General features: G+C 42.7%; 1 protein-coding gene across 3 annotated transcripts; it reads right to left on the bottom strand.

Moving 5' to 3' along the window:
* Positions 1-3,457: 3,457 nt before the first annotated feature.
* On the bottom strand, positions 3,458-10,413 carry CLN8 (CLN8 transmembrane ER and ERGIC protein). Of its 3 annotated transcripts, none has more exons than XM_084512633.1 (4): positions 10,278-10,413; positions 9,463-9,551; positions 8,401-9,096; positions 3,458-7,986 (listed from the first exon to the last, which is right to left on the bottom strand). In XM_084512633.1, the coding sequence occupies exons 3-4, from the start codon at positions 8,941-8,943 to the stop codon at positions 7,675-7,677; spliced, it is 855 nt and encodes a 284-aa protein (XP_084368759.1). In that variant the 5' UTR covers positions 8,944-9,096; positions 9,463-9,551; positions 10,278-10,413; the 3' UTR covers positions 3,458-7,674. The 3 variants fall into 3 exon arrangements, with proteins under 3 accessions (XP_084368759.1, XP_084368757.1, XP_084368758.1); XM_084512631.1 differs by having other exon boundaries at positions 9,435-9,551; XM_084512632.1 differs by having other exon boundaries at positions 9,435-9,551; positions 10,303-10,357.
* Between the last annotated feature and the right edge of the window lie 8,685 nt (positions 10,414-19,098).

Below are 19,098 nucleotides of genomic sequence, written 5' to 3' on the forward strand. Positions count from 1 at the left end.
CCGCAACTTACCATGGTGGGTTGACCTTGGCCAGCAGCCAGAGCCCACCCAGCCGCTCTCTCACTCCCTCTTCTCCACGGGATGAGGAATAGGATGGAAAGCTCCTGGGTTGAGATAAAGGCAGGGAGATGGCTTACCAATTACCATTACAAGCAAAACAGATTCAACTTGGGGAAAATTAATCGAATGCATTGCCATTTCAAACAATAGAGTAGGATGGTGAGAAAAAGACAAAAATAAAGCACCTTCCCTCACCCTTTTCCCCAGGTTTAAATTCATCCTTCATCCCCAACCCTTTCCTCCTGCCCCCAAGCAGCACAGGGGAGATGGACAATGGGGTTGATGGTCAGTCCAAGGCCATTCCTCTCTGCTGCTCCTTTCTCCTCATGCTTTTCCCCTCCTTCACCATGGTCTTCTCCATGAACTGCAGGGGAATCTCCTAATCTCCAACACTGGTGCTCACAGGGCTGTTTCTCACTGTTTTTTCTTGCTCCCTTTGCCTGTGTAGTGTTTTTTTTTTTTGTTGTTGTTGTTTCTTTGTTTTTTAATGTATTTTTTTGTTTTTAATGTGGTTTTTACCATTTTCTTAAATAGTTTTCCCCAGAGGTGCCACCATTTTGGCTGCTGGGCCCAGCCGTGCCAAAGTCCTAACACAGCAAAAAACCATCAACACACTAACTATATCAAGGATGGATATCTGACTGAGCTGTAAACTTTTCTAGGAACAGGGCAAGAACAAGAAGTGTGGAATAGCCTTATGTCTAGGGACTTAAGAAAAAATTGCTACTTTTAGCTGGAATGTCTTCCATGGATAAAGCAGCAAGGAAGGAAAAAGGTGGCATGAATTAGCTGCCATGGGAGGACTACAAAGAACTAAGTATATACAAATGTAAAAGAAAGAGAAATACAACCTTGGGCTGAAACAAAGCTATTTTCAGTGAGGAAACTTAAATAGTAATGTAATACAAGTTAAAGAAAAGACTTTATATGAAATACTATGTATAACTCAAAGCCACCAATATTTAAGAGGAGTTCAAGTGGGAAAAGTGGCAAATAATAAGTATGAGGATAGACAGGAAAATAAAAGAGCAGATTGTTTTGTTCTCATGAATATGCAAGAGAGCCTCCAGGGGTAAAATTAATTATGTAAGATAAAAAGGCAATGATAGTACAAGAGTAAAGTATTATGAATTAGAACTCACTGTAGGCTTTTTTGGCCTTGGGCTATACGTTGCTTGAGAGTTCTGATATCCTAAAAGGAGTCCTCAAACTTCGCCTCATCCAATATGTATAGGGTTTTGATACTCAAAACATGCTGCTGAGAAAAAAAAGGAGTTAAAGCATCATACAAACAACTTATTCAAAGCCCACCTACAACCTGGTCAGCACTGTATAACACAATTGGTCTCAGCCATCTCATCCAAAGCCTCTTAATTTTTTTCATACTTACTCCCTATGGCTCCTCAAAAAGGCTGCTGCTGCTTTCAAGGACACTTTTGCCCTGTAAATACAACTTTTAAGACGAACTGACCAAGCTTGTTAGATGCCCCCTGTCCATTCTACACAAACCACTTGATCCTACTTTTATAGTTTGTCGGCATGGCTTTGCTTTTCAAGGTATTGTAGTTATCACCTTGATGTCTCTTACAACTTTCTGCCAGCAGAACTGCACAGTCCAGAAATGCAGTAAAGTCAGCCCTTTATTTTTACCTTATACATCAGGAAAAAATATGTGAATGTACAACCACAAGGGCACACTTAGTCCTTTCTTGGGTGTATTTTTTCCCCATTTGGTGCAAGCATTTGCTATACAGCATTTACAATGTGAAAAAACAGGCCCAGGTGAGCAGCTGGAGCTGCTCTGATCAAACCAATACTAAAACCATGCACGCACCCACAAGTCTTTAAATTAAGTATCAGAAGACGTTTTGGTGAAAACAGTGTCCCTTTTAATGCGATGTGAGCATTCAAAGCAGCAGAGGAAGCTGAAAAGAGGATCATGTGAGGAAATAAACATTCCAGACCAGAAGTAACACGTACTGTATCAGATGAATCTAGCATTAAACTTCTGCTCCCTCTGCTCAGGTCATGCCCTGAAGGACCCAGAAGTGACCCTGGCTGACTCACGCGAACACGCACAGACAGGGCAGCAGGTGAAGCACAGCACATCTGCTTCATTTCTTCTTCGTGCACACGTGAGCAGGTCCCACTCCTTTCAAATTAAGCTCATCTCTGCCACCTTGAACGTTGCTGTGTTCTTGTACATGCTCGCTGCGTTATCATCTCTGTCATCGACCTCACTCAGCATTGTTTTGCTCAGGGAAAACAGGAAGGCACAATGTGCTGCTACAAGAACGCTCGTTTCTGTGACACCACCACTAGCGGAACACACTAATTAGTCGATCAGATCAGAGCCTGCAATGTCTCTTCCAACACTGCAAACCCATCTGGGGGCTGACAACTAAAGCAACAGGCATAATTTTCTTAATTAAAGACTTTCACTTATTTTTTTTTGTTCCAAATTATCAGCTTAAATACCAGTGCCACGACACGGGATCAAAAGATTGCGACTGCTGAGTAACGCTGTCAGCATAACTGTGCGCTCATACATTTCCGGGAATATGGCAAGAGCTACAAAGTAAAACATATTTATCTATTAATTGAGAACAGCTGAGTAGCAAAATATTAGCAACATGTTCCTTTCACAGATTGTTTACAAGGACGGACTTTATTCATACAAGCATTGTTCTCCTCACCCCAGTCCGTGCCCACACACATTCCACAGCTAGTGGAGCTTTGCACATGAACATCTTTGCTTCTGCCTCACTGAATCTCAGGGACTTCTCTGCAGAGGCAGCTACCAAAATTATGCCAGCCAGTTGCTTGTACAGTGCATTCTTACAAGAATAGTTGAAATGCCAGTAATGGTGATATTTCCCTTTAGCTCAGTAATGCTAAAAAGCATCAGGAATTAAGTCCTGCAGAGCACCACTCAAGATGAGCATGTTCAATATTTATAACTGTATTTTGCTACTCAGCAATTGAACATCTTTTTTAAAAAAAGTGATGCTAAACTATGAAGCATCACGTGGCACCAAATGAAGTGTCTACATAGGTACAGCCTAACGCAAAAAAAAAACAAACAATCACGTTTCAAATACACAAACAAGAGTTACCAAGTGATACTTTTTAGGCATTTTTAGTACATACCCACAGGGCACTTTCTAGAGTTTTAACCCAAATGTGCTAATGTTAAATATTGACGGTGAAAGGACATTAGTTTACAAGGCTTTAGAGCTATTGCCATGGGTACGACATTACCCTTATCAAGTTTGGGAGACTACTTCAAAATAAGTAGGTCTGATATATACATATTTAAAGATGACTATCAGCTACAAACAGCCAGTAAAAATAATTGAGGCATTATTTTCATCAGTAAAAAAAACAGTAGACAATGTTCAATAAAATACTTTTATTTATGCACTCACTATAAAGACGCATTCAACAAACGTTGCACTGTACACGGAACAGACTTGAATTTATTAATTCATTAACACTTCTAAATTCACTTTAAGTGGGAATCTCCCTGAGGTTAAGAAGGGTGTCTTTCGTAACTGTACAACATCAATATTTAAACAGTGTTATCAGGAAAAAAAAGCCAAAAACCTGAAAGATTTGGACTTAGGTATGTAACAGAAGAAGAGATCAACAGTAAGTGCTGGAAACTGTTAGCCAAAAACATCGCTGTGGTACCGTGACTGCTGCAGGATCATGACCAGGTAAGAATAAATGTAACAGGTTTCGGAAAAAAAAAACATAGGATGTAAGACACAAATGGAGGACAACAAACTGTGATTTAGGAAGGCTGTATGAACACAGCTACAACCAGATGTCTGGCCAGTGTGCCTCAGATCAGACACTTTTTGGTTTATTTTTAAAAACAACAGAAACACTCCCAAAACAAACAACAACCAAAACAATAAAAAACACCACAAACCAAAACACAGGTTATCTTTTTAAAAAAACTTCACCTAGAAAGGTGACACAAACAGCACTCCTTGGATAAGCCTGCCCAAAAAGAAAGCAGGATGAAGTGTCTAACAGTCACCTTGGCAGGCAGAAAATTCACCCCCAAAAAAACTATGCCAAAGGTTTCCAAATCACGACAGTGGCACCCCCTGTGACCTCATCCTGTTCCTGCTGAAGCTGATGGTGAATTTTTTCTACATCAGACTGCACGTGAGACCTTACAAAAGAGGCCTGAGAAGGCCTGGAATTAAATTCATATTAAAACAAACAAACAAACAAACTGTAACTCATTTTGGGGTTGAAATGAAGCACTGGATTATAAGAGTAATTAAACAGAACCTTCAAAGAATTTTTTTTCTTCAGAGCAGTAAGAGAGTCACCCACAGTCATAAACCAGAAAAGGTTCTTCTGAAGGGAGCAGCCAAAGAAGAAAAAGGAAGTAAAGAAAACACTTCAGTAGAAAAAAAAAAAAAAAAAAAAAAAAAAAAAGAGGCTCTGTGTAACAGAACTGATAACTCTACCTGCTGACCTTCAAGATGGAGAAGGAAGGTTGTCTGTACTTCCATGTTGTGCTGTATTTCTAGCTGGACTGTGAAATCCCTTCACTCCTCAAACCAACAGAAATATGAAGTGAATGCTGTCATTTGCATTATTGCTTAGCTCTCCTGTTATAGCAGGTGTAGCAGTGGTTAGGTTAGCAGGTGCTCTTAGGTATTCATTATATAGTAAGACATGCAAAAAGTTTTAGAGATGTACTATGAAGTGGTCATTACATGGAAAAAACTTGCATAGAGATGCGTATTAAAAGATTGCCCTATTCTGATCACAATACTTTTAATGTAAGATTTAAAGTCCACTTAAATTAATAATTAACACATCAATTAATAATACAAATATTAAGCATTAGAAGTCTGGTGTCACTGACTTAACCTGTCTGCCTTGACCACACCTAACCTTATTTTTCAGCCCCAAATTCACTAATCCCAACCTTCCAAACTGTTTTACCACATAAAAATTTCACTTCCTTTAGCCAGCTCCTGTAACAAACTGAGCACTTTGCCCAAACTCACTTCTTTTCTGATGGTAATTTTCTATTAGGATTCTTCACACTTCTGTAGCTAGGATTTTTAGTAATTGCCATGCTTTATTGAATCCAAACCTTTAAATTCTGAGCTGCAAAGAGTGCAGCATCACCCTGAGGTCTAGTGACTTAGCATCCCCCTTCCCCAGGCTCGTATTCTGCACGATGTGCATTTGGATCATGTTTATTGGGGACTGCCCAGCTGGAAAGCAGCTTTGCAGAAAAGGTCCTGAGAGCCCTGGTGGACACCAAGTTGAACATAAGCCAGCAGTGTGCCCTTGCTGCAAAGAAGGCTGATGGCATTCCTGGCTGCAGAGTGCTGCCAGCAGGTCAAGAGAGGTGATCCTTCCCCACTATCCAGCACTGGAGAGATGTACCTGAAATGCTGGCTGCAGTTTTGGGCTCCCCAGTACAAGAAAGACATGGGCATACTGGAGAGTCCAGGTTGCCCAGGTTGTGGAGTCTCCCTCCTTGGAGATCTTCAAAAGCCACCTGGATGTGGTCCTGGGCACCTTGCTCTGGGTGGCCCTGCTTGAGCTGGGGTTGGAGCAGATGCCTCCAGAGGTCCCTGCCAACCTCAGCCATCCTGTGATTCAGTTCTGTTTCTGAGGAACTCATTCCTCTTCTTTCTCCTAAAGCACTTTCGTTATTACTCTCTCATGTAACCCCTCAGGAGAAGTACACAATTTCTAACTTCAGAGTACTCTTTTTTTTTTTTTTTTTTTTTTTTTTTTTCCCCTACAGTATGACATCTGGGCAGGCCATACTGCCAAAACATTATAAGCTCATTCTGGCCCGCTTAGAAATAAGAAGATAGCACAAGATTTACATTTTCTGTACTGAATATCAGCAAGATAATAGATATGGTTGCTGTGTAAAATTAAGATGATCCTCTCAGCCTAGTTTTGAACAGGCAATTTTGGACATTCACCACTTCATCACTATCAAGATCTGGATATAAATTTGTGACCTAACAGAGAAAGATTCCTCACCCTACGAGCAGCTCTTCAACTCTGTGCTCATGTAAAGTGAATTAGGGAACATTGCAACCTCAACACTAGTTTACCTAACCTAACAAAATCCAAGACATTTCTGCCAAAATGAATTAAATGGACTTGTTTACACCAAAAAGTGCTCCCCCACCTTAATTTAAAACAGTATGCTCCACCACAGATCAGCAGACAAAGCGTCATCCTAAAGTTCTTCACAGCCTGGGCTTGTCCAGTCATATCACCTTGGAAAATAAACCTGTGTAGCAGCCTTGTCACAGCAGATGACAGTTTCAAAAGACACTCTTTTTTTTTTTTTCTCAACAGTTCAGTGCAACAGTAATTGAGCATATTTGTCACTCTCCTGCCACTAGGTGTCACTCTCTTCTATCGTGATCTTTATGCCCTGGTCGGCTGTCCAAAATTATATCCATGACTGAGTATTATTAGTGGGAGAAACACCACCACAATTTGCTAAACCCCAATCTAAAAAGCAGCTCTGTTCCCTAGGTCAAGGAAAGATTTCGAGATGTGGTAGATAAAGTGCAAAGGACTGTTAGTCTCACTTTGAGTGTTCTTCAAAGTAAAATAAAAACACGACAAATCAAAATACTAAAAAAACAACAGAACTTCTAAAAGAGGTGGTATGGGCTTTCCTCCAAAGAGGAATCACCTCAGATTCTAAAATCCTCTATAACTAGGAGGCTTTCCAAAAATATGAGGAACTATAACAGGACTACTAGTGGAACTAATTGCACGACTACTCATCTGGGACCCACAAAGAAGATAATCTCACCAATCAACCAGCATTTTTTTTCAAGGATTAAACAGCCAAAGGTTTTGTCATTGACTCCTGTATCTCAAGTCCAGAAAGGAGCACCATGATTACCTAGCTCGACCACCAGCATAAAGAACTGACATTCCCATTCCTTGCTACATACATGTTTGTGGTGGATACGAACTCCCATACAACTCACTTGGACAGCAAACACTCAACTCCTTTTCATCCTGTGCACTTCAAAAAAAATAAAAATCCAGCCATGACTACATTCTGCCACATGACCAATACAACCACCGGGAACAATTTAATAGCACACAGGAACTAGGTACCCACACATACCTCACTTGGGCCACAGTTGATCTTAATAAACTCCTTAACATGATTTTCAGTATCAGCATGTCCTGCACAGATGAAACGGGAATCAAGCTCAACTTGATTCAAGCTGAGATCAGTGGACAAATTAACTACAAAGCCACTTAGAAGCATTAGGACAAAAGATACCATTAGAGAGCATGTCATTGCTAAATCATGAAATACCAATTGCTAAATCATGAAGTACTGTTCAACCTGACAAAACAGCTGGCGTAATTCTTCACTAAGATGTTGAAGATCTTGTGTACATACGAAATACAGACAATGATTTTAAATACTTCTCATGCTTACAGAATACTAACAGCAAGGAATGACTTCGTTAATGAGCTTCTTGCAAAAGCTTCTACTTCATGGGCAGATTACTTCGCAGTGTGTTTTTCTGCTGCATGCTACAATCATACTAGGAAACAGATGTTTCAGAGTTACATCTTCTTTTGATGTGTGTCACCGTTTAATTTTCCATTTTCTGTCGTTTTACTTTCAAAGTTCCAGTCAACTGGGCTGAGGAGCTGCTGAGTTTTTTTGTATGTCCAGTACGGGTTAAGTATTAGTGTGACGGCAAATAATCCAGAGAATAAAACAATAAAATGTAGAAGTCCCAGATTTTCTATCACAGAACTCCAGTTGAAAATGAGCACCCACCACATGTGGTAGGTAAGAATCATGCGGCAGTGGAACAGGTGGATCATCACCCACTGGTTGGCCTTCCAGAAAAAGGTATTTGCACGGCCAGCCTAGAAAAACAAGAACAGAAAGTATACAGAAGTGAGATTGTTATTTCAAGATAAGGAATCACTAGAACTAATGCAAACACCCAGCTTTTGCATACACATCCCCTCCGGCATTTTTTCACGTAGAGATATGGTGTTTTGTCACATAGAGCTATGGTATTTTTTCCACATATACATGATCCCAAACCCAAACTCCAAACCATCCCACTATCCACACACAGACACCACCACACAGAAATCTACTTGGAGGACTACAGAAATGTGATCATGACAGAAACAGGTATCACAATGACATGGATGTCAGTTAAATGAACAGCCCGGCTGCAAAGTTATGTAGGCAAACCACACAGATTATTTACGGAGAAGTGAGATGCATGAAAACCTACAAACATAACTTGGAAATTATCAAGTTCTTACCTTTAGTAGCATCCAGGAAATGCACGTTGAGGGAGTGCTCATCTCCAGCAACATTCCCATCAAAGGTAGATAATGTCCAGATTCTACATTGATTACTAGACCAGCCAAGCCGCCAAAAGCAAGCAGGTGATGAACTACCAAGAACACATCAAATGTTCTGAAAACAATGTTGGACACGTGAACAGCTACATTTTCAAGCAAGAAAAATCCAGCAGCTATTAAACAGTTAAACCAGCTCCACTTTTGCTGTGAATACACTTTGTCTGCATGAAAAACGGGATCTATGAGCAAAGCCCATAGGCCAGAAACACAGCTCTGAAGTCCAAATACAGCACGTGTGACCGCCATATTCCAAAACACCTTCTCCTTTGCATGCAAGGCACGGTAAGTGGTACTTATCCAGGAAGACAACGAGTGGGACAGAAGAAATACTCCCAGGTAGATTAAAAAACCAGCAGCCAAAAATGTCAAACGAACTTCCCATAAGAGGTAGTCCCAGTCAAAAATGGTCCCAAACGCTGGATCATCATTTGTGGGATTCATTTCTTCTTCTTTTTGTTTTGTTTTGTTTTTCCTTGTAATAGATCAAAGTCTTGCAGGGGGCTGGACACTTCTTGCCCACACTATTGTCTCCTTTAGGCCTAGTCAGCCTCTGCTAATATGCAAACCAGAAACCACGAACTCTTCTTTTTCCATCTGGAAGAAGAAGAAAAAAATAAAGTGAGTCTTTTTAATAAGTCACCTGTATACACAACTCCTGAACTATATGGAACTCCCTTTTATTGGGGTAAGACTTTGGTCCTGTTGCCATTAGGCACAGTCATCCCAAAGACAGGTAAATAAATGAAAAAAAACAAAACAAAAACAACCATTATTATTATTATTTTTTTTTTTAAGATTAACAATTGGCCTGGAAAATCTCTACTAGTGCAAAGTAACTCACTGAAGCAGAAGAAGAGGGCAAAGAAGGAAGGCAAGAAAGAGGAAGAGAAAACACAAGAAGCAAATCCTGTTTTCTTACTCACGAAACTCACATTTCAACAGCAGCGTGCTGTCACTAACCATTATTCTTCTGCTCCTCTGCTGTTCCCTCACTGATTTTCCACAACTTCTTAGAGTTTTGGGCGCGATTCAGAATCTCACAGACACACCTGGGACATAAAAATATGAAAAGTTATCCCTACATGTGAAATCAGTCACATGGGATAACGCACAGGAGAAGTCACATGGGTAACTCACATGGGATAAGACATGGAATAACTCACATGGGTTAACACCACTTACAAAAAAAAGGGTTTTCAAGATCACGTCTCAAAACAAGGCTTAGCCGGCAGCCTCCAAAGATTAAACAACTTTCCAACAGAAAATCTATTCCAAAAATGCGAGAAGAGCGCGGAATGCAGACAAGCAACGTTACTGTGTGTTATTAGCAGCATTATCATAATTAACCGAACAGTCCTGCAGCAGGCACCCCGAGTTCGCTGAAACTTCCTGAACACGCCGTAGGTGACGATCGTGGACTTGTGGGGAGGGGATACCAGGGAAACACGCGAGTGCCACTTCATATTACTTACAGTTTAGACGACACCAGCAGGACCACCAGCCCCACCACCACCCGCAGACCGTGGCAGGAGCTGGGTTTTGGGGCTCAGAGACCCCAGAGAGCTGCACCCCCCTCACCTCACCCTACAAAACGCCCCCACCACGGGCCGGGCCGGGCTGGGGCCAGGTGTTGGGCGCTGCAGGGACCTGCTCCCCCCCACAGCTCCCCCCGAGCCCCTCGGCCCCACACGGGCAGGGCAGCGCCCGGCGGCCCCGACCCCAAACCCCCTCCCCTCGCCCCTAAGAGCCCAGGGGCGGCCCCGCCGCGCACACACCTCGCTCGCACCCGCCGCTCCTCGCCGGCAGCGCTGCCCGAGACGGCGGCCGGGCCCTTCCCGGCTCCTGGGCCGCCTGCGGCCGCCGAGACGCCCCCCGGCCCCCCGCCTCGGCTCCGCCACCACCCGGCTCGGCTCCGCCGGCGCCATGCACCCAGCGCGCAGGCGCCAACACCGCCCTCCTCCTCCTCCTCCTGCTCCTGCTCCCCCCCCAGCGTGCCGGCCCGGTGGTACGAACCGCACCGTGCTGCGCCGCGCGGGTAGGGCCCGGCCGTACCACTGCGACCCGGACGGGGGGGGACCGTCCGGTCTCGTAGGGGGGCTCCAGTCTGCAGGGGCCCCGAAGTCTCTTGGCACAGAAAGGGCTGCAGGAGCAGCAGCCGCCCTTGCGATTTTCCTCAGAGGAAATCCACGAGGAGTTGTTTGTTTGTTTGTTTGTTTGTTTTTTAACTATTTTTTTTCCATTTTAAGTTTGAAAACAGCCTTGTTTACATTTCCCCACACACACTGAAACAAGCTCCTCACTACCACTAAAAAGTTAATGGTATTTACTAGATGCCTGTTTGGAATAAATAAATAAAACAAGTAAAAAGCACCCATGCCACAGCGAGTACCCTTACCTGTAATTATCCAATTTCATTAAGGACAGCGAATTACAAAAGGGATGTCACAGAGTGCTGCTACATGATTCTTTCCATACTTGTCAAAAATGATCTTGTCATCCCCGTGACTCAAGCTGCCCGGTTCTGAGAGCAACACGGGAGGGCCCAGGGAAACCACGCATGGAGGTTTCCTCAGCAGTGGTGTAAAGCCGTGCCTGGGTTTCAGTTTGGAATACAAGTCTTATGAGGAGCGGCTGAGGGCACTGGGGTTGTTTAGTCTGGAGAAGAGGAAACTCAAGAGAGACCTTATTGCTCTCTACAGCTACCTGAAAGGAAGGTGTGGAGAGCTGGGGGTCAGCCTCTTCTCGCAGATAAGTAGTGATAGGACTAGAAGGAATGGCCTCAAGTTGCAACAGGGGAGGTTCAGGTTGGAAATGAGGAGACATTTCTGCTCAGAAAGAGCAGTCATGCATTGGAACGAGTTGCCCAGGGAAGTGGTGGAGTCACCGTCCCTGGGGGTGTTTAAGGAAAGGTTGGATCTGATGCTTAGGGACATGGTTTAGTGGGTGACATTGGTAGTAGGGGATGGTTGGACCTGATGATCTTCAAGGACTTTTCCAACCATACTGTTTCTGTGATTCTACACAAGTCACCGAGCTGGCTGAGGCTTTTGCCAAGGGGAAGCTCAGTCCCATGGCTGACCACATGATTCCACTGAAAAATAAAAATCAAACCACAACTTCCTTTACACGGAGAATTGGTCTAGAACAGCTGAAATGCTAAGCTGGGCCTGCCTGTAGTGAAAGACCACACCTGGGAAATAAAAGTCCTCAGGCTTCAGGTGCTCAGCTTCCAGCCTGAGAGGCAAGCACTGTCATTGGTGGTGGAAAACTGGGTCCTGTCAAAGTAGAGGGATATATGAGTAGAGGAGGTTGGTTTTCATTTGTTTGTTTGTTTGTTTGTTTGTTTGTTTGTTTTGTTTGTTTGTTCTCATGTGTTTGTAATTGCTAATGTGAAAACTGTCCCTGATGGACTCCCTGAGCTTTCTGAAAAGTTAAATCTGTTTATGTGCCACCTCAAGAGTTTAGACATGAGCAGCTGCCATCCTCTGTTGTTCATATGAAAAATCCAGAAATAAAATCTACTGCCTTGTACATGGTGGTTGTGAGGCACTGCAAGCTGCCAGTAGGCCCTCTCTGAGCTCCTCTATAGACAGCCCCAAGGGACACCGGGCTTTGGTTGAAGTCTCGGGATGCCTTGCCCACACACCCAGACACTATTTATGTGTCATTTGGTGAGTCACGTGTTGGAGCATTCCTGCCACATCACTACAAGCAACCTCATCCCTGCCCAAGAGGCCCAGACTCAGCAGTAAGTCAAGGCCAAGAGATTTCAGCTAAAATAGTTGTTTTGTACAGAGCGCACAGTCATGATTAAATGTCAGAGATCCTAACAACATGCATTGGCACGTTGCTCTTGTAGGTACAAGGATTTGTCTTTGCACAATAGGAAATTTGCAAATAGAGGAAATTTGTTGCAAAGCTTTGTGGCCCCACTTGGAGTACTGCATCCAGGTCTGGGGCCCCCAGCACAAGAAAGATGAGGATCTGGTACAACAGGTCCAGAGGAGGGCTACAAAGTTGATCACAGGGCTAGAGCACCTCTTTTATAAAGAAAAGCTGAGAGAGCTGGGGATGTTATAGTGATATAGAATCATTGGATATCCTGAGTTGGGAGGGACCCACAAGGATCACTGAGTCCAACATCTGACTCCACACAGGACCGCCCCAAAATCAGACCCTATGTCTGAGAGCATTGTCCAAACATTTCTTGAACTCCAGCAGCTCGGTGCCGTGACCTCTGCCCTGGGGAGCCTGTCCCAGTGCCCGACCACCCTCTGGGTGCAGAACCTTTCCCTAACCCCCAGCCTGACCCTCCCCTGTCCCAGCTCCATGCCGTTCCCTCGGGTCCTGTCGCTGTCCTCAGTGAGCAGAGCTCAGAGCCTGCCCCTCCGCTCCCCTCGTGAGGGAGCTGCAGGCTGCTATGAGGCCTCCCCTCAGTCTGCGCTGCTCTGGGCTGAACAAACCAAGGGACCACAGCCGCTCCGTATAAGTCTTGTCCTCTAGACCCTTTTATACTGTGGTGCTCAAAACTGCACACAGTACTTGAGGTGAGGGCACACTGGCGCAGAGCAGAGCAGGAGAATCCCTTCCCTCAACTGGCTAGCAATGCCATGCCTGATACACCCCAGGGTACAGTAGGCTCTTCTGGCTGCCAGGGCACACTGTTGACTTATATTCAACAAACCAGAACCCCCAGATCCCTTTCTGCAGGGGTGCTCTCAAGCCTCTCATTCCCCAGTCTGTACGTATAGCCAATGTTGCCCCATCACAGGAGCAGAATCCTGCATTTATTCTTGCTAAATTTCATGTGGCTGGTGATTGCCTGGCCCTCTAGTCTGTCAAGATCTCTCTGCAAGGCTCAAGAGAGCCAACAGCTCCTTCTAATTTAGTGTCGTCTGCAAACTTACTGAGTATGCATTTGACTCCTGTGTCCAGATCATTTACAAAAACATTGAAGAGAAGTGGCTCCAAAAATGAGCCCTGGGGAACCCCCCTAGTGACTGGCTGCCAGCCTGATGTAACCACATTTACTATAACCCTTTGAGCCCAACCCATCAGCCAATTGTTCATCCATTATATTATGCACTTGTCTAGCTGTATGCTGGACATTTTGTCCAGAAGGATATTGTGAGAGACGGTACTAAAAGCTTTGCTGAAGTCCAAAAAGATTACATCTGCTTGCTTCCCTTGGTCAACTAGGTGGGTTGCTGGAGCTGTCACAGTGCAGGCTGCTGTTCTGGCTTCCCTTAATTTTATTTTTCTCATGGTTGTTTTTAAGGAATTCCTTTAAATTGTAACATGTTGAGGCAGGAGATTTGAGTTTTATGTACATATAAGTTGCTCTGATCATACTGTAAAAATAAGGTCACAGATATGTTGTTTTTCTTATTTTTTTCTTCTCTGCTGTCTTTCTTGCCATTCTCAAGCAAAATCTAATTTTTAAGAGCTACTAGTTATGATGTAATAGTTTAGCGTTACTTTCTCAATCTACTGATACTACAACCCTACTTAGTGACAACTTTTTAATAGCTGTCTCATTATGGTAATTATGATCACTTCAAGTATTTCAAAATAGTTCTTCCTGTAATGAGTCTCATCTTCCATTTTATGTCATGTTCAGTCCTCCCTTTTACAGGCAATCAAGCTGGATCCTACACCATGCCCTGTTCAAAGCTCAGTTTCCTGATTGTCTGCACTGTCTTGGTTTTGGGCGATTTTCTTGGCATCTTCTGAATGCCACTGCTGGAAGAGCAAAGAGCACCTCCAGTCAGGGAGCCCTGCACATATGCTCTGGATGATCTCCCCATCGTAGCTCAGAGCCTTTTTATAATGGCAGGGGTAGTGGTTGCCTGCTGTCAAGAACTGAACAGTATTTTTTGCACAATATTCATGTTTCGTTGCCTCAATGGCTACATTTATACTCCTAGATAAAGACAGCCAAGGTCCATGTGGGGGCTGCCTGTTACTTTGAAATAGGGCAGCTACATCCACACTGTCCATTGAATTTGGCATGAGCTATCCCCCAAAACATCCATAGAAATTCTGACTTCTGAGGGTCATTTTGATCAGACTCCTGCTCAAAATAAGACCAATGCCCCAAATTATGACCTATGTAGAGAAGTACCAGTTGGCACAGGCCAGACTTCTTCCAGCCAGCATACTAATAATTAAGTACTTGCATGGAGTAATGAATCAGTAGCTCCTCTGTTGTATTTAGTCACCATCCTTGGAAGTCTTCAAAAGACGTTTAGATGTAGAGCTTAGGGATATGGTTTAGTGGAGGGCTGTTAGCGTTAGGTTGGAGGTTGGACTCGATGACCTTGAGGTCTCTTCCAACCTAGAAAATTCTGTGATTCTGTGATTCTGTGATTTACTAATATACAGATAGCCGATGATAGTTAACAATGTCTTTAGTTTTATCACTTTTCTTCTTCATTCTGCAAATCAGAGTGCCACAGTTCCATGTCCTTTTCCAAGTCCTTGTTCTCCCAGAGACAGACTAATACCCTCTCACTGGGGCATCCACAGCTTCTCCGGGCAACCTGTTCCAGTGCCTCACCACCCTCTGAGTGAATAATTTCCTCCTAAAATCTAATCTAAATCTCCCCTCTTTTAGTTTAAAGCCATTCTCCCTTGTTCTATCATTATCTGCCCATACAAAAGTTTCTCTCCATCTTTTTAATATCCTTCTAATATGTGAGGAATATATATTAGAAGGAATCCTGCCTGATGAGGTGGGTCTCTGATCATTTTATACCTTGCCAGTGACCTCCATCATATTGCCACAACTGTTGATGGCATTCTTTATGCTTCTTGTTGAGCCCACCATACAGCCAATGCTACAAGACTTTCCTCTGACTTGAGGTACACTTGACAAATATGAGACAGGAGCTGGCACCGTGACAGAGCTCCCTATGGGTCCAGCTCTAGGGAAACCTGCAGCTCTACCTTAAGCTCCCACTGGTACAACATCACCAGTGATGGCAAGAACCTTATATTATTATATTATTTTTAATAATCATTAACCCCTTAAAGGAACACTGGGTAAAATAGTCATATATGCTCTGCTGCAGGAATGCTGTGCAGCATATTTTAGGTAGTCACCAATCAAAACTAGTGCAGAAATATCAGTGTGGCTAGACTAAATAACAGATGGGACCTTTAATCCCTTGTTCATGTTTCACACATGGTTCAAATGAGACCACACTTTCAGGAGAACCACAACAACTTGGCTGATGAGGATAGGAAAAGTTGGTATTACATCTGTGGTGAAGACTGTCCTATATGTGTTGCAGTCTCAACATGACTTGTGCTCTCTGACAGTCATATTTAAGCCTGCAGCATGAATATGAATGAAATGTTTGAAAATTGGCCAATCTTTCTGGGGCAGCACTCAAGAGCTGTGCTATTGATCAGTATAGATGAGTCCCGGACAAAGTCTCTTTTTCTTCATAACTATACTGGTTTTGGTGATGTCTAAAAATCTCAACGCCCTGAGAAAATGGAATTAATGAATGAACAGAGAGGGGAAAAAAAATCTCTCTGAGTAGCATTTGAAAGTTACTGCCTTAGGTTCTCTTAGTTTTAAATTCCAGTATACCAAATAGCTGTAGTCAGTGGTACTATATGTAGAACTAAGTCCTATCAGTATAAATAAAACATGAGCTGACAATCTTCCCCATAGCAGATTAAAAGTCTGCAACTACTTGAAAAGTCAAGACCCCATTGACTTTTCAAAATGTTTTAGCCCTCTCTTCCCAAAAGAAAAAGCCTGCCTATTTGCAGACACAGGTATGTACATACACAAACAACTTCTGCTGACCTGTCACATAAGCATATATTTTCAGTGGCATGCTTCTTGAATTCTTTTTTTAAACGAAAATTTGTTCTTTTACCACTTGCTAGTCTGCTGTCTACATTCAGATCTGTGGGAGCTGTACCACGTACACCCTGCCTGAAGGAACTCTGTGGCAATACCAAATGTGTAATCTCACTTTGTTAATATTTTACATATACTCTCGAAGTTCTCCTGATTCTTGTCCAACAGGTACTTATGCCGTATTCCTACATGCAAACTACAGTTATTCCAAGGAGCACTTTGAACGTGCTTGTTGAAGGCATTTTGCCTCTTAGCTAATAGGAACCATGCTCAACTTCTTCCAGAAAACCTGTATTACAAGGCTTTCATGTGTGCAAAGGATTCAGAAAGTCTTTACATTGCATAACATATTCATCTGCCCACGCTGGTTTGCTTTCTTCAGTACTTGTAGATCAGCAGGAGTTTCTGCAAACTCGTTTTCTATCTTACAGTCATTTTTAAATGAGTTAATCAACTTTAACTCCGTATGCTCCAGAACAGATAGAGATAATAGTTGTCTTTGTGAAGCACTTGATAGCCTCAAAATTTTAGAAAATTCAGATTTGCTGAGCATCCAGATTTGGAACTAAAATTTATAGGAAAAATAGCAGCAAACAAACAGGCTGTTTCAGCCTGCTTCCAGACAATTCAGACAATGTAGAACAACTGGAGATTCTTGGCACAATCCCTCTCAAGATTATCACCCATTTCTGTTTTTCCTATAAACACGTTATGAAAATGCTGGATGTATACAACTGCTGTTGAGTAGCACTCTACTACATGAGTAGACACAGTTCAGGATGTTTACCCAGCCCCTGCTGACCCTGTGACATCTGGCCACTGTTTAATTGAACCTCACCAAGTACAACCTTTGGGCAATTATTCTTTCAGCCCTTCCTTCCTTCTCATTCTTCTACTTCCTTTCAAGGTGAGATATCCTACCCCTTTTTCTTCTAATCCCCATTTATTTCCATTTTGATAAAAGACACTCTCAAGCTCTCTTCTGCTTGGCCCAACCATTTCTCTCAAGAGTTTCTCTGAATCTCAGCTTCTCTTTCCCTTTAATCCTGCATCTAATCTGCAATACCTAAGGTGTTGCTGCTTCACCTCTTCTTTGTCTCCTTAAGTTCACAACTCACTCCAAATTTTTCTTTTTCTGTATTTTGCAAGCTTCTCTTTATGTTCTATTTATCATAAACATGTCTTTTGAATCATTACTTACATATATTTCATCATGTAATTTTTTCTCTCTTCTCCCCAGCTCTGAGAGGGAGAGCCGTGGCCAGTCAGTACCTCCCTGAAGATTTATGCTCCTCCCTGAAGATTTTCACCTGCTAGTGCCCAGCATCACTCATGACACTATAACCACTTCCCATAGAAGTAATAAATAAGAATAATACTGACTGTGTCCAGTCCTGGATGCAAGTTCCTTGGTTGCTTCTGGTTGGCTTCAGGTAACTAGCATGATGTGATGATACAAGCTTGGGTTTCCAGTTGAACCTTTTTATTCCTCCCTCACAAATCCACATGTCTTAACAATGTTAACAGGAACAAGTTATTCTGCATTAGTAGTTAGGTTCTTGCTTCACAGCTGTGGTCATGAAGTGTGATCTAACTGGTGTTTCAGGTTTCTCCAGAATCTCTAGCCCTTCTTCCCCATTTCTCACGCAGGTACCTCCAATGTCTCTTCAGGAATCAAAAGAAAATCCCATATCCGCCCAATGGACTATACGCTTATCATTTTTGAGTTTTGTTTAGCTCCACATAATCTCACTTTCAATATAAACTAAGGGCTTCACCAGGAGGCAAAATACTGTTTGCCAAGTTAGGAACAGAGCAGTCGGTAGCTTGCTTAGATGCAGGTTTCTGCCAAGGATCTGATCCCACATTACTACCCCAGACCATCTTTTTAGTTGTGTGTAGACAACTTCAAACAGCTCTATGGAAACTATCTGAGATGAAGTCAAAGACTTTACAATTAATGCATGGTAATGATGGGTGGAAACCACAAACATTTCTGTGGCCTCAGTCACCAATCTAATAAGTTTACTCTTGGGGATTTCAGGAAAATGACAGCAAATCCACCACGTGGACTAGGTTCCCAACAGCTTAGGTGACTTCTTTGAATGAATAGTCCATAAGTGATAAGGAGTTGGTAAGGCGATGAGTTGTTTTCTATTTTCAACTTCGTCCAGTTGGAGACACTCGAGCATTTCGCAATTTGCAGTACTGTGCAATAATGACAACAATATAAAGCTGATATCCTTGAGAATGAGGCAGATATCCAAATTTAGCAAAGCAACAATTAATTTTTTAAAAAAATGGAGAACAGATGAAAAGAAAAAGGAATTTTATTAAAATTAGAGATTGCTAGATATGGTTGGGAGAAACATAAGAGGTGTTTGAAACATCAGGGGAGAATGAGCTTCTTTCATGGCAGGTTATTCTTGACTTGCAAAAGATAGAGATCCTTTTATATGTAATATATTTAAATTTATTTAGAATAAGAAGATTCTAACTATGTACTTCAGGTATTCCTAAAAATAAATTATACTAACCCGAACAGCAATAATCCTGTCTCTTTTAATTGTTCATACAATGTAATTTATCTAAGCCTCTGATGATGAACAACCTTTTTAATGTCTCCTTTCTCTCCAATGCTTGGTTCATATGCAGCAGTCAAGAGTCAAGCATTTGATCTTTGCCACAAATCTGTCGGTGTTGGATGACCTTAGAGT

This window comes from Aythya ferina, assembly GCF_964211825.1.
Source record: "Aythya ferina genome assembly, chromosome: 3".
In the NCBI taxonomy this organism is placed as follows: Eukaryota; Metazoa; Chordata; class Aves; order Anseriformes; family Anatidae; genus Aythya; species Aythya ferina.